The sequence below is a fragment of the Dromaius novaehollandiae genome, chromosome 1, assembly GCF_036370855.1.
Source record: "Dromaius novaehollandiae isolate bDroNov1 chromosome 1, bDroNov1.hap1, whole genome shotgun sequence".
Classification (NCBI taxonomy): domain Eukaryota; kingdom Metazoa; phylum Chordata; class Aves; order Casuariiformes; family Dromaiidae; genus Dromaius; species Dromaius novaehollandiae.
In genome coordinates, this window is record NC_088098.1 from 134,953,650 (window position 1) to 134,967,911 (window position 14,262).

At 36.6% G+C, this 14,262-nt stretch overlaps 1 protein-coding gene across 4 annotated transcripts in view; it reads right to left on the bottom strand.

Annotated features, from left to right (window-relative positions):
• CDKL5 (cyclin dependent kinase like 5) overlaps positions 1 to 14,262 on the bottom strand; it is a 146,487-nt gene that overhangs the window by 46,548 nt on the left and 85,677 nt on the right. For all 4 annotated transcript variants that reach the window (XM_064499420.1, XM_064499428.1, XM_026120740.2 and 1 more), the window contains 4 exons: positions 12,815 to 12,860; positions 9,771 to 9,907; positions 6,689 to 6,809; positions 5,439 to 5,498 (listed from right to left, as the gene is read on the bottom strand). In XM_064499420.1, coding sequence (XP_064355490.1) covers positions 5,439 to 5,498; positions 6,689 to 6,809; positions 9,771 to 9,866 — 277 coding nt within the window. In that variant the 5' untranslated portion in view covers positions 9,867 to 9,907; positions 12,815 to 12,860. The remainder of the gene's footprint in view (positions 1 to 5,438; positions 5,499 to 6,688; positions 6,810 to 9,770; positions 9,908 to 12,814; positions 12,861 to 14,262) is intronic.

Below are 14,262 nucleotides of genomic sequence, written 5' to 3' on the forward strand. Positions count from 1 at the left end.
TGCACAATGATGTCTCCAGGGATTGCAAGTGTTTGCTGAAACACAGGCTTTTATTGATGTAACGCTGAATGTTGGCAGGCTTGCTTTAATGACAAGTTTACTTGTGCACTGTCCTCAGAAGTCTATGGCTTTTTGCCATGACTCTTGGTGCTTTGCCATAATAGAAACAGATTGATAAAAGTTACTTGTCAGTATGCCACATAGGCTATTGAAATAGTCACTAAATTTCATTGTGAGGTGCTTTCTGTAGAAGACAATTCATAACAATAAAAACTTAACACATGCCTGGGGAGTACTCAGTCACTAATCCTAACTATTACAGTCACACTGCATTCAGTTTTTTCAACTAGTCAAGAAACTATGTATTATTCTTGTCCAAGGATCCTCCCTGTCTGATTTTAACTTTCATGAGACTAGCATAGTCCACCTTACTTGGCAATGAACATGATCGTTTTCCCACAACTACAAAAGGCAGGAGTCTGAGCAAAACTGCTATATATCTACCTAGCATACTCCACTGGTGTGAGCTTCCCATCTGCTTTAGCATCACATTCAAAGCAAGGCTCTCAATGAATTTACAATCAGAACCCAAATCTAAAATAACTCCCTGCTCCACATCATTTTGTTAAGAACCAGCAATTGTCTACTTATTTTCAATTGTACCAAAGGCTGACTTTTGTTCTAAGGCATAACAGCTCAGAAGCCTGACACAGAGAAGAGGGCATACACTGGAAAATCCAGAGGTAGGAATAATTTAGATTTTGTTTTCATTCCCTCTGTTCTCAGTTTATAAAGTCAGCTGAGCACCACAGGGATGACGCTATTAGATTCTTCACTTAGAAGTACTACAGGACAGATGCTGTCATTATTTTTAGAAAAGTATCACAGATGCTGCTGTTTTCAAATAACTAATAATAAGGTGAGACTGAGGTCAGACAGAGCTCAGCAGCAAGACACTGGATGTGTATGTTCCTTACTGGAGCTCAAACTGAGACAAATTTGGGGGGCTGAATTGCAGGGGCAACATTTTTTAAATCCTTTTTTACTGGGACACAGCATTAAAACTTGATCCAAAATTCACTTCAGTCAGATTACTGGGAGTCTTTCTATTATTTCTTAAGTGATGAAGAAAGAATAAAAATTCTAGAGTCCTGCAGAGGCATAAGGCATAATTGCATTTTCAGAATCAGTAAGTGCTATTTAAATGGAAGTCATTTTTCCTTATTTCCAAGTTCTTATGCAGAAACTGCCAAGAGCGCTTTTCCTACACAACTATGGTCGTAAGGTTGTGGGCTTTTTTTTATTCTGAAAGTGGATCTCATTTGACAGCTTAGTCTGAAGGAGTCCAGTCACACAGACCCCTGTAGTATGCTAATTTCTTCAATGTTGGAGTAAAAGTTTAGATGTAGACATTGTTAACAGACTAGTGATTTGAGAAAGGAATGAAAAATTCGGTATTGACATAGGTTAGTTGTTACTTTTCATAGGTAAGATACCTCTTCCTGTCCCAAAACAGGACTAATTCTGATCTGTCACCATAGTCTACTGAACATTACTGATGCTGATGGAGAAAAGCTTGAAAGGATTTTTTTTTATTACTGAAGACTAACATTGGGATTATAAACATTACTGTATGTAGAACTGCTTAGGTAGTAATGCTTCTCTTTCAAATTACATGACCCATCTGATTAATCTTGTCAGAGAAAAAAAGTCTTTCATTCATCTATTTAGAGAAGAGAGGGAAGAAAATAATCAGGAGAAAGTGGATAGCCAAAACGAAGTTGGGAAGCCCCAAACTGAATGAGCAAACAGAGAAAGATATCACATGACCCAAATGAGCACACCACAGCAGCCTGTGTGCCATGGTAAGGCACAAGCCTGACAGCCCACCAGTAAATCTGTCCCTGAAGAATCAACAAGAATCAGCATGCATCTTCCCTCCAGGCCAGTCCATTGGAACCTGGCCACAAGCAGGAGCTACAAATCATGTCCAGAGATCAGCAGCAGCTAATGCAGTCCCAGAAAGGATTACCTTTACAGACAAGGTGCAGCATGGATGTGGTGCGGCAAAACAGAAAGAAAAAATATTATCATGAGCTTCAGTGTGATATATATATTGCTGGGTGATGCAGGAAACCATCTTACTTCTGCTTTGATTCTATGTCACCATGCTGAAAGACGACAGACAGAACCCATACTTCTAGAAAGCATATCTTTCTAAGGACACAATTACTTATTTACTATGGTGGCGGAACTAGCTCAGAACACTACTGCTCCTTCCTCCAAATTGTGCCGAAGTGATGGGAACAATTTTTTGATATGAAAATAAGAGGAGGTAACTAGGGAGAAAACTAGACTGAACTCTAAGCAGCCAGAAAGAACTAGATCAGAAAACGAAGATGAAAGGTGATTTAGCTGAGAGCAACTACAAAAACGAGTTTGCAAAATGTATCAGAACGTAAGGAGGGAGGAACAACCAAAATAAAACAACAGATTTCAAGAAAGCACTTGAGAAAACTCATAACAGGGTAGCAGAGATGTCAAGGAAAAAGGCATGAAGGAAAAGGGAGTTCAGAAGATTGTCAGTTTCTTATATAGAAGCAAGGCAAATCTAAGTTAGACAAAGTAAAGCATTCTAACGTTAATGGCATTTAAGCACTTAACTAGGTGCCAAGCAGTGCTGTGGAACCTCCATTACTAAGATTTTTAAGAATAAACTAAGGAAACATCAGTCAAGAATGACAGAGACATGGCTAATCCTTTCTTCGAGTAGGTGGAAGAACTAGAGAATTTCCTGTGGTCTTTCCGAGTCCTGTGTTTCATGATTTCTATGCTTACACATCATACAGAGATTAAGAGGTTGTTAGAACAAGTAATTCTGAAGCACTGGTGTTGAAACAGCACACATACTAGTCAGAACGCATAACTATTTTCAACAACAGTCAGTTGCATCTGCTGTAGTCGGCGTTTTGTACTGTTCCCTTTTTCCATTTCCATTGGCAGAAACTACGCCCACGCAACATGTGCCGAAGCAAGCATCACATTCAAACTCATTGTTATCTAGTACAATATGTACAGAACACAGCACAAGGTATATGAAGAACCTGTTAGAGTTCTGAACTTTTTCTTTTCGAGTTTTTTTGTCTGCTGTGTTAATTCTGAAACACCTAGTTACTTTAATATCTGCATTAGGATGGGCGTAAAGACTTTTTGTTTGCATTTGTTGTCATCACATGAGGAATGTGGTATTGTATGTGACAAATATCTGTGTTCCAAAATATGAAATAAGTTAGGTAGACAGGTAGCATGTGTTATATCATTCTAGAAGTCAAAACTTTAATACCCTAAGCTGCACATGTGCAAGAAATTCTTGTGGTTAAATTCCTTCTGACAGGTATTATTGCAGTAGTAACTTAAGCTATTTACAATAATGTCAACTAGGAGTAAGGCTAACAAATTATAATTGATCCCAAATTATAAAAGTTGCTTGGCATTTTAAATCTAAACAAATCTCAAACATGACGCTAAGTTCAAAGTAACCTGTGTAAACCGTGATGACAACACAAGTTCTCACAATTTAATTCACCTTCTTCTCTTGGGCACTGGGAGTACACTGTGACTGCATTTCTTTTCCAACACTAGAGAGAAAATCTGGATACAGTGTATGAGATTAGCAAGCTTACAAACTAGACAGAACATCATCATTGCTGATAGAATTCATAATTGTCTAAGTTTTACTGAGAAAACCGCCATCCAAAACATGATCACATCATTTGTTTGGCTTATTCTCCTGTAAAGCTCCTTAAAACAAAGGATGTCATGACAAGTCCACACATGGAGATTTGTCAGCTGAGGGCATGCACCAACTCTAACAGCAAAAGGCACTTTCAGGGAAAAAAGCAAAAAGAAAAGAGGAAAGGGAGAGAGGAAGAGAGAGGAAAGGGCAGACTCTCCGCAAGGGCTGGGAGAGGGAGGTGAGGGGGGCGCATTGCAGGGCTCTCTCCAGCAGGACCCGCTCGCACCACTATTGGCTGTTCCTGCTTGTAATGCTGTTGGGTCTGATTGGAGCACATGCTAGTCAGGGGCAGGTGCTGCCTGCTGATTGGTTGTCAAGCTCCGTGCCTGGCAGTTATTGGCTTCCCCATGTAATGCGCAAGGGGCAGGCGCAGGCCGCTGGCCCCCAGCCATGGCAGCACCCCAGCACCTCTGGTGGAGGAGGCAGAGCTGCCAGGGGAAAGCAGCTGCAGAGTTGCACACAGAAGGCCCCCAGCACCAGAAAAGGCTAAGGCACCTACCTAAGCCTCCTGTGACAGTACCATTATATTTTATTAGAGCTTTGTAGTTCTTTACGCTGCAAAATAAATGGCAGCTTAATTCAAAGAACTCATATGGACTGAACATTTGGAGGCTTTCCCTAGAAAGGTGATTGTTTCTGAATGCTTAAGCAAAAATGTGTTTAGGATTAAAAGAAATAAGAAGCCCTGCAAATGAGCACCGTTTTTGTATTACGAGAAGTTGTTGCAATTTATTTTTTCAACAGCTCTTTTTTCCATTCAAAATTGCAGAGGTCTGAAATGACAGCTTTCATGAAAACGGCTCTCAGTGAAAGTGCCTTTGCGTAGCACTCTGGAATTGGTTTTTATTTACCAAACTGTAGGCTTTTTTAGAAACAATTTTTTATTCTGTGTTTATGTAGCATTTAGAACAAAAATACAGGTTGTTGGAATCAATGTATACTCTGCCCTGTTGCCTTCTGAGCGTTACTCACATGGACATAGTTTGTCTTGTGCTTAGATGCCGATTTTTCAAAGCCTTAAAGCTGGCATTAAACAGGCATTCGTAAGTCAGGAAATAACAAAGTTCACATTGCACATACAACTCTGACTTTGTTCTCCAGCCATTCAGTCATTAATCATATGATCACACATGATTCCTTAACACAATAATACAAGTTGATATATACAAATGAAGACAAACGTAACAGTCCATAAAAACCAGTGTTCTAAGTAGTATACAGAAAGCTCACGAATTTTATTGCGTCTTTACTAAACAATGAAGAACACTTTTTAATATATGAAGGCTAGATAAATCTACAGTTTTGCTAGCCTTCTAATCAATTTATTATCTGAGCTTTTCTTAACTGAGTGCCACTGCTAGTAAAAACCCAGTGGAATACAGGAAGAAGTAACATGTCAATATGGCTGTATTAACACTGGTATTTCACAAGACATGCACATTAAAGCTCAGAGATCTTTCAGCTTAAAGCAACAAACCTGAGTCAGTAATCAATTCTGAGCACTAAAATGAATTTAAACAGTACACACTGTATAGCTCTCATAAGAATAAGGCAGCATTGCACTGCAAGGATTGCACTGGGATTTTCTCTCTAAAAAACAAAAACAACCCCCCGCCTACATACATCTAGTTATTGAACTTACCAAAGTCACACAACTTCAGAACATCATTGTGGCTTATTAAGAGATTCTCTGGTTTGATATCTGGTGTATCGGAATAATAGAGAAAAAAAGAAGATAGTTGTTAACTTCTCTCTTTAATTTTAAACTTGGTGAACAATATAATGCATTTAAGATATTCAAACAATCATAAACAAAGCATTACAGGAGCAATTGCTGAAACAAATATCACTAGGCTTAAAATGATGATGTTTGTGAACATGCAGAATTCATTTGCTATAATATGAGGTCTTTTAAGTAGTTTCCCAACAAAATAAAGGAAGATGAAAGGTGCTTACAGATATTCCTGGACATCAAAGCAATATGCAGAATACTGCATATTGCAAAGTAATATGTAGAACCGTATTTAATTACCCAGTTAACCAATAAAACATTAATTGTGTGCACTCATTATCTTCAGCGTTATGGTGACCTTCTTTTGTACCTCTTGCCACTTCTTTAGAAAACACATGTTCTCTAGTTTCACAAGCCTGGTTTTTATTCCTGTACGGATACTGTGGTATTTGTGTAAGCTGTATTTCTTCAAACTACATTTCACAAAATATTTACAGATTCTTGCCTGTGTTTTATAAATCTCAAATACAAATAATACACTGAATGTTTCCAATAGATGAAAATTCTCATACATTAGAAATTTTACTTTTGCAAAGTCATAAAGCAAAATAAGATTTTACTTAATCAGGATAATATAAATAAAACTAGATAAACCCACACATCAAGGTACGTATTATAAGTGCTTGAAACTGAGGAGGAAAGTACATATACAGAGCTGAACTCACGGGAGTTTGGAGGAACTGTCTTACACAGAAGGTAAGTGCAGATGACCAAGCTTTACGTTATGTGTTCCTGTTCTCCCAATATTTTATTATTAGGTTCAAAAGTTAAATGAGCAAGTGCCATGAATTGTTTAAACAGTTCCTTTTCTTTGGCAATGTCTGTGGTGTAGTTTTGCTTCACTGTGCATATGATACAATCTCTACATATATGCCAAAGACATCAGTGGAAAACAAGCTTTATGCGTGGATAAACTTTATTTTAAAGAGACCTGAAGCTTGGCATGCTTGACACCTAGCCAAATCCAAAGATTTTTTTTTCCTAGGCATTGAGTAAGTACTTATATTTACATCAGTGCAAATTAATTCAAGCTATAACATCTTTCCCTATAGTAAATTCCTACCAGGGGCTCACTTCTATATGTAAAACTACAAACTTACCTCTATGAACAATATCATTCTTATGACACCAGTGAATTGCTTTAATAAGCTGGTAGATATAGCTTTTCACTTTTTCGGGAGGAACTCCATTTGGCATTTCTTCTAGCAACTCAAGCATATTCTAAGTGTTTAAAAGACATATTATTCAAAATACATATATGGTAGTAGCCAGATTAACATGTCTTCAACATACTAAAGCAACATACTTATGCCAGTGAGTCTAGCTATGAAAACCAGTTTAACACTCAAGGAGTGTATTTTAATCATACATATGCTACTAGCTGTTTTCATTCTAGAGAAAGCACTTGTTAATACAATATTCCTTAAAGGTGAACCACAAACATACTCTAAGACCTTGAAAATCTGTCATCAAATCACTTAGACTAAAATGTCTAAGAATCATTTACTTACAAGAGATTGCTTAAACAGAAACTCCAACTCAGTGTTGCTATATGAAAAATTTAGTAGAGAACAGCATTTTGTAAGTATCCTACTATGCTTTAACATACCGTTTTCTTAATTTTTAAGTTAGTTCTACCGCTTTCATATAGCAGGACAAAAACCTGTCAGTGTGAACGAAAGAATAAAGATATAGAAATGCCTCATATGGGCATAGATAGTACCCTAGGGAGTACCCTATAGCTATATATATCAGATATATTGATCTCAGATATCTTTGTACTACAGTAACTATGCCCATATTAACTATTTCATGGATAGACATAGGAAAAAAATAAGCTAATTGTTTATACTGCTAAATTTCCTCTTTTGAATGACCTTTAGATTTTCATTATGCTAGCAAATGTCTCCAATTTTGCACACTTAGAAGTACAATGCAGTTTAGCCTACTCTGAATCCTAACTGAATGAATACTGGGCAGCAGCAGCCCACTTGAAGACAGAAAAGAGCCTTATTTACTGAATTCTGAGATAAAAATAAGTATTTTGGCTATGAGTTGTTTTACACAACTCACTCAATTATGGGCATTTATACAGATTTTTTCATTTAATATAAGTTTACCTCACCTTTGACAAACATTTTAACTGTATAACATATTTCTGAGGTTTTTCTTCTAAGAAATTTTAATGAACACAAGCATGAGACAAAATGAATGGAGCCTTTGCTAATATTTCAAAAAATTTTCAAGTTTTGCAGTCTGAGAATAAATACTGGAACTTATGTATTCGAGTGCAAGTTTCCTTAGAAATACACTTTCTGTTAAGAAACCACATACCACATTTGTTTTAGTTAGATTCTTGTCGACACTGAGGCCTGTAGTTTTGGATAAATTAGTCAAGAAATTAGTGTTATCGATATGAACCAGAATAGTAAAATAAACATAGTGAGACATAATCCTGTGTGAAGCCGTTAACTAAGAGGATGATGGATAAAGGAGATTAAACCAAATGTTAATTTAAGTAATGTGGATTTGGGTATTGCAGAGCTAAGATTCCTTAAAAGACAAAAGGCACTCATAATCAGTTAAAACAAAAATTAGCCTACTATACCATATTTTATTTAATTCTTTTCACCATTCCTCATTCATAAATACAGAAATTACCCTGGTCTTGAAAGGCATCTATAAGGAGCTGTGGAAACTATTTTACACATCTGAAAATGAGAAACATTCATAGACTGTGAAGCTCAGCTGAAAATAAAGATAACCATTGAAACAGAAATGATATTATGCACAGGCTATGTGTAATGTCTATCTTTAGCACTATATTCATTTATTTTGATGCAAATAATGTCATATATTGCAGCCTGCTCTATTTACCCAACAAATATTAACCTTTTTTTGAAATATACCCTTATTAGATCAATTAAACATGTTTTCTAATGCTGATCTTCCAAACCACTGCTAAAGTCAACTCAGCCAAGTCAATGATAACACAAGATTAAATGCATCTTCTAGTTTGTATGTAATTAAAGACATTCCACAAGTCTGGACGAACCACAGGAAATACAGGTAGAGTAAGGCAAGCTTTGGATGTTAGGGCTAAGTAATATCTACCACATTAGAAGTTGCTGATCTGCTGGTGCAACACACAACTGATTTCTGCCAGACTATGTCATAGCATAGGTCACTTTACATTATGTAATGGAATTGTACCACATAATCAATTATAAACGGAGCTAAGGATGCACAATATTTAGGGTGAGATATCTTTACACATAAGGGACAACTGACCGAAGAGAACTAGCACTCTGCAGCCCTGCAATGTCACTTTGATATTAAATGAGAATTTCAATCATGAGAACATCATCTTATGAAAGCTACATATATGTAACATTTTTTATGCTTACACATAGTTTTACCTTATGTATCTGAATATCATTTAGTTATTTTCATGAAAAAATGCTAAATGGTTAGAATATAAAAGTAAGGTTTACTGTGGCCATAAAAGTTACAAAAATAATGGAAGACCAATGTGTTCTATGTTGTTTCTCCCTGGAAGCAGACCAGGACACTTGGCAGTAGTGGGCCAATCTAAGAAAATTTTGGAATGGGTTCAAATGAGGTCAGGATTCAAAATAATGATAGCGACCTTTGCCAAATCCCTCTAAGCAAAGACTGATACTGAACTTGTTACAGAAAAATAGATACAGAAATCTTATTTTTAACAGGGGAGGACAGAAAAAGTTGCAACGGATTCCACGGTCAGAAACCCATGATCTTGTTCTGAAAGACTACGTCAAGATTCACTACGCAGCACAACATGGGACATTTAACCAACTTTACAATTAAATTGGACTGTAGAGTTCATATGGAATTATTTTTTCAGATTATATATATTTCAGTCTATATAATTTGAATGTGTTTGTGTTCATATATGAAAGATTTCTTTAAAGCTATTCAGAGATAACAACTAAAAGTACATCACATGACATAAAAAAAAAAAAATAAAGTTATTCATGTAGTTTTCTCACAATATAGGTCTAACTACAAACAATTTGGATTCAGAACAACCGCTATTCCTCTTTTTACATTAGAACAGTGCCATTTTTAGAAGTAATTTTAAAGACTTCTTCAGTAAGCTGATGATTTAATTGTGGAAAGGATAGTACAAACTCAACTCACTTTTTCCACATACTCAAAAACTAAGTATAATTTTCCTCTTCTTCTGAAGGCTTCTTTCAACTCCACTATGTTCTCCTGTTTCAAAGTGCGAAGCATTTTAAGTTCTCGTAAAGTGGTTTCTTTGACTTCTTCATTTTCTAGAGTGCAAAGTAAAAATGACAGATTAAACTTATTAAAAAATAAAAATACGTAGTAACAAATGTTATGAATATTTTATCTGAAGCCCTGATTAAAATTTCTGTCGCTGGATATTACAGAGAAAAAGACTCATTTTCCAACATGGTCTCTTTCTGCTGCTTGGATACCTTTTATGTTGGATGAGAGGTACATGATGACTGTGCTCTCATTATATAAACTTTACAGACTTCTCTTCATTACCATCCAGGTTTCCAGTAGCAGAAAAAATGATCAGAAATAATCATTTGCATTTCTATTTTTTTCATTCTGAACGGTAGTAAGATACATGCATATTTTTTTGGAAGCATATGTGTACGGACACCTCCCCCATTCCAGGCATATGTATCACATGGATGAAGCACTGGTGAGGCTAATATGCCTTTAGCAGAGACACTGGAATGGAGAGCTCATATTTGGTCAATATGAAAGACAAATCTATTGCATTCTAAATAGCCATGACAAATTTTAAGACACAAACACAGATTTTTATGCCTTGTAAGTTTTTCACAAAAGGCTTTTAGTGCAAATTCAGCAAGCAGACCACGGCAGTGGCCACAGAAGGCAGTAGAGCAAACACTGATTTAATGAAGCCTAGAATCTGCGATTCTAAGGAGTCAAGAAATTCAACTAATGTTTTGACAACTTCGCTATCTGAAAGTTGTTCAAGAAAAGGAGAGTGTTTTACTAAAGCTTTGTAAACTTCTCATCACTGAGGGGCCGTGAATTGGTTGGGTTCTAGATGATGCTACCGAAGAAATGTCAAGTGAAACAGATCAAATTAGTTTGCACTCTTCATTTAGTAAAACGAAATCCATTAATTCAGTGAATTTGCCCATGCACATGCAGACAGTGGAAGAAAAGAAAAGGAAAATAAATTGTTTTTCCAAACAAGCAAAAGGCAAAAACAGATTGGCAGAGGAGAGGGAATAGCACAAGTCACACAAACACACACAGCCATCATCAGAAGAATGAAAAAAACCTGAAAGGTAGGAGGAGGAGGGAGGAAAACTCTACTACCATCACAAAAGTTTTGATTAAAAAAAAAATAATTTAGAGCAATCTAAATCATCTGATTTTAAAGCAGAGTGTTTGGTGTTGGCTTGAATCAACCTGATTATATACTTTCTTCTAAAACCAGACACTTTCTTCCCCAGTGCATTTAGCATGCATATATCTAACAACAACAACAATTCAGCGAAACAAAAACGGCAACAAAAACAATTAGAATATATTCAGGTTTTTAATGAACTACCCTGTTAACAAGATGGATGTTAAATTGACTGAATCAAATCTATGAAAAGAACTTCTGTTGTATTTTCTGAAACTTGTAAACAACTAGCTACAGCTCTGAAAAGCAGTCATCAGTCATGTAAACTGACACTATGTAATACTGTTGGCAAGTCATACCTAATGGCAATGTTGCATTTTTTTGTTTTGCTTTTTTGATGGAATGGCTGAAATACTAATCCTGTTAGGGCCTTGATACTGACATTCATTTGTTAGAATCTGTCCTAAACAGCCAGATCAAGTACCAAAAAGCAATTCTGAAGTACTCTCATGACTGGCTTGAGGGGATCACCACAATTCAGTACTCCTCTACATTCTTTAACTGGGGTTTAAAACAGATTTCTAAACAGCAGAGTTAAAAGATTTATCAGATACACCCTTCAAGTGTCTGGCAACATCAGCTGCAAAATGGAGTTTGCACTGCAGAGATAACAGAGGCAAACTGGACTTTACTGTGTCCAACTAACCCTGAAAATTAAAGTCCCTGTAGACAACCATATCTCCATGGCCATCGGCAATCCCATAACAAGACCAAAAAAGAAAAGTTTGCTAAAATAACGTGGTTGCTATTTCTTTAAATACATCATTAGAATGTTCCTGAGCTTTTAGTTGAAGCCCTAGTATATGGCAAATCGTAGCTGCATTGCCTCACTCCAAGATTACTCCTCTATTACTTCACACTTGGCTTCTCATTCGTTTTGTGTTAGTCCATTAGGGATCAGAATTATGTTCTGACATATGCAAGGTAGATAGCTGCCTGCAGTGGCTGATTGCCAGTTTTGCCTATGATAGGATACTGGCATTGATTATTCCAGCAACTAGTGCAGGTGAGAGAGTCAGGCCTTTACTTTTACTAATGCTAAGTGCAGAGTGGGGTGTGGGCAGCACTAGCAATCAGTTCCATGGGTCCTGCCTTCTACCACCCTCTTTGCCAGCACCAGTAAGCCCTCTCCACAAACTCAGTGACACTGGACAATGTATAGAGGCTGCTCAGAGGTGTGTCCTGTGGGAGAACGAAGTCAGCTGAAGGGAGAGCAGAACTCCTGTTGCTTTATGCCTTTCCCTCAAAGTCTCCCACAGACCCCTGAAAACTCCCGCAGAACTTCCCAGCAACCTCTCTCAGTCTCCTCCATTTATCCTTTCAAGCCTCCCTTTCCAACAAAATCATTTCAACGCTGAATATTTCATTAAAATCCCCTCCCACGGATAAATGGTGAGGAAGTTCATTTTTGTTTAAATTAGTAGGACGCCTCAAGCCAGTTCTACAAGAGGAGTTTTTGCCATTCTCTGATCACATCTAGCCTCCAAGTCACAGGTCTTACTATCATGTGTGGGACCACAATCTGAGCAATATTAACATGGATGTGCCAAGGAAAAAAGGTGGTAATTTTATCTAGTTTGAGTATATAATGCAGTCTCTAGGCAGGTATGAAGGATCAAGGGCCTTGAATACTCATAGAGTTAATACATCATTATCATTTTTAAATTGTATCTTGATATGAGAGACTTCTTATTTAACTGGAGAGGTATTAAAAGCATAGTTCTTGACATAAAAGATTACACAGGAGAGAAAATGTTACCTTCACTGTCTTTGAATTTCTTGATAGCCACAATTTCATGTGTCTCCTGTAAAACAAAAAGCAAAGAAAGCAAAATGAGCAATATATGGGGGCTTTTTGTTTTGTTTTTTTTCCCCTGAGCATCATGGCAAATAAAACATCCAGACAGACTTTACGAGACAAGAGTAAATGAACTAAAAATTTGGTAAACACCTCAGTGCTCAGGCCAAATGCAATACAAAAGCACATGTGTGTGCATGTGCACGCCCACATACACATTTTAGGATGTGGCCAAGGCTTACAATGAGACTTATAATTTTGGATCACAAAACCTTTTGGGTTCCAAAGTTCAAACACCCAAAAGTAATGTGATTTTAGGAAGGTAAATTCTTTGTGATGCCTAAAAAAAAGGAAACAAAGGAAAGGAGCAGACCTCTTAAGAGTAGCATATTTGAAAACAACAGCCAGAATCAGTTAGCACATTTGAAAGCATTAATCTACATTTAATATAGGGTAATAGGTGATAACTTTCTAGCACCTTCCCATCTCTGTGTTCCTCTAGTATTCTCACCAAAACTAACCATCGTAGGTCATCTTCTTCTGTTATGTTAAACCAAGACACTTCTTTCTCCTTTTGTTGTGTGAACCAGAGTGCGTCTACCATGTGGCCAAAATGTAGCCCACATGGCATGACTACTAAAGGTCTGTCCGTATGAAGATGGAACACCTACATTTTGGTAATACAATGGCGAAGAAGCCTTGAGGTCACAAAGTAAGAGGATGTCAGTAAATGGGCAGTAGGCTAGCTGAGTTATTTGAAAGCCTAGATCTACCATATATACCTTTTCCAAACTTCACAGTTTTCAAAAAATAAAGATATCCCACTATTAACAGGCATAGAGAAGCTGGATTAGAGGGCAGCAATAAAAAAGTTAAGCCCCTCTAGCATGTCTGAAGACATGTGCGTAACCAATTATTGAACAATTCAGAAACATCTACTCCATTTTTCCTTTCAAATGGTCACAACATGTGAACCTGAAAAAACACCTGATCACCTTCAAAATAAGATCACCTAGAAAGATTACTGTAGATACTGTATAATGCATTTTAAGACCTTTAGATGAAAATCAATACTACTAATACTACTACTACTAAAATCAATAAAAATGAGTTTGCGTATTTATCTGCTGGCTGGGAAGTGTTAAAAAACTAGAGTAAACTTACCTGGCTGAGAACTCTGTACTTTGTCCAAAGCAAACATAAGATTTATATATATATATATATGTGTGTGTATATATATATATGTGTGTATATGTATATGTGTATTTTATATGTATGTATTTTAAATATAAATACATTGAATATAAGAAACCCTTTGATCATCACTCACAAGATCTATCAAAAAACTGGAAAGCGCTGTGTATTGATTTAAATTACCAACTATATCTGTCCCACATTGAAGAAGGTTA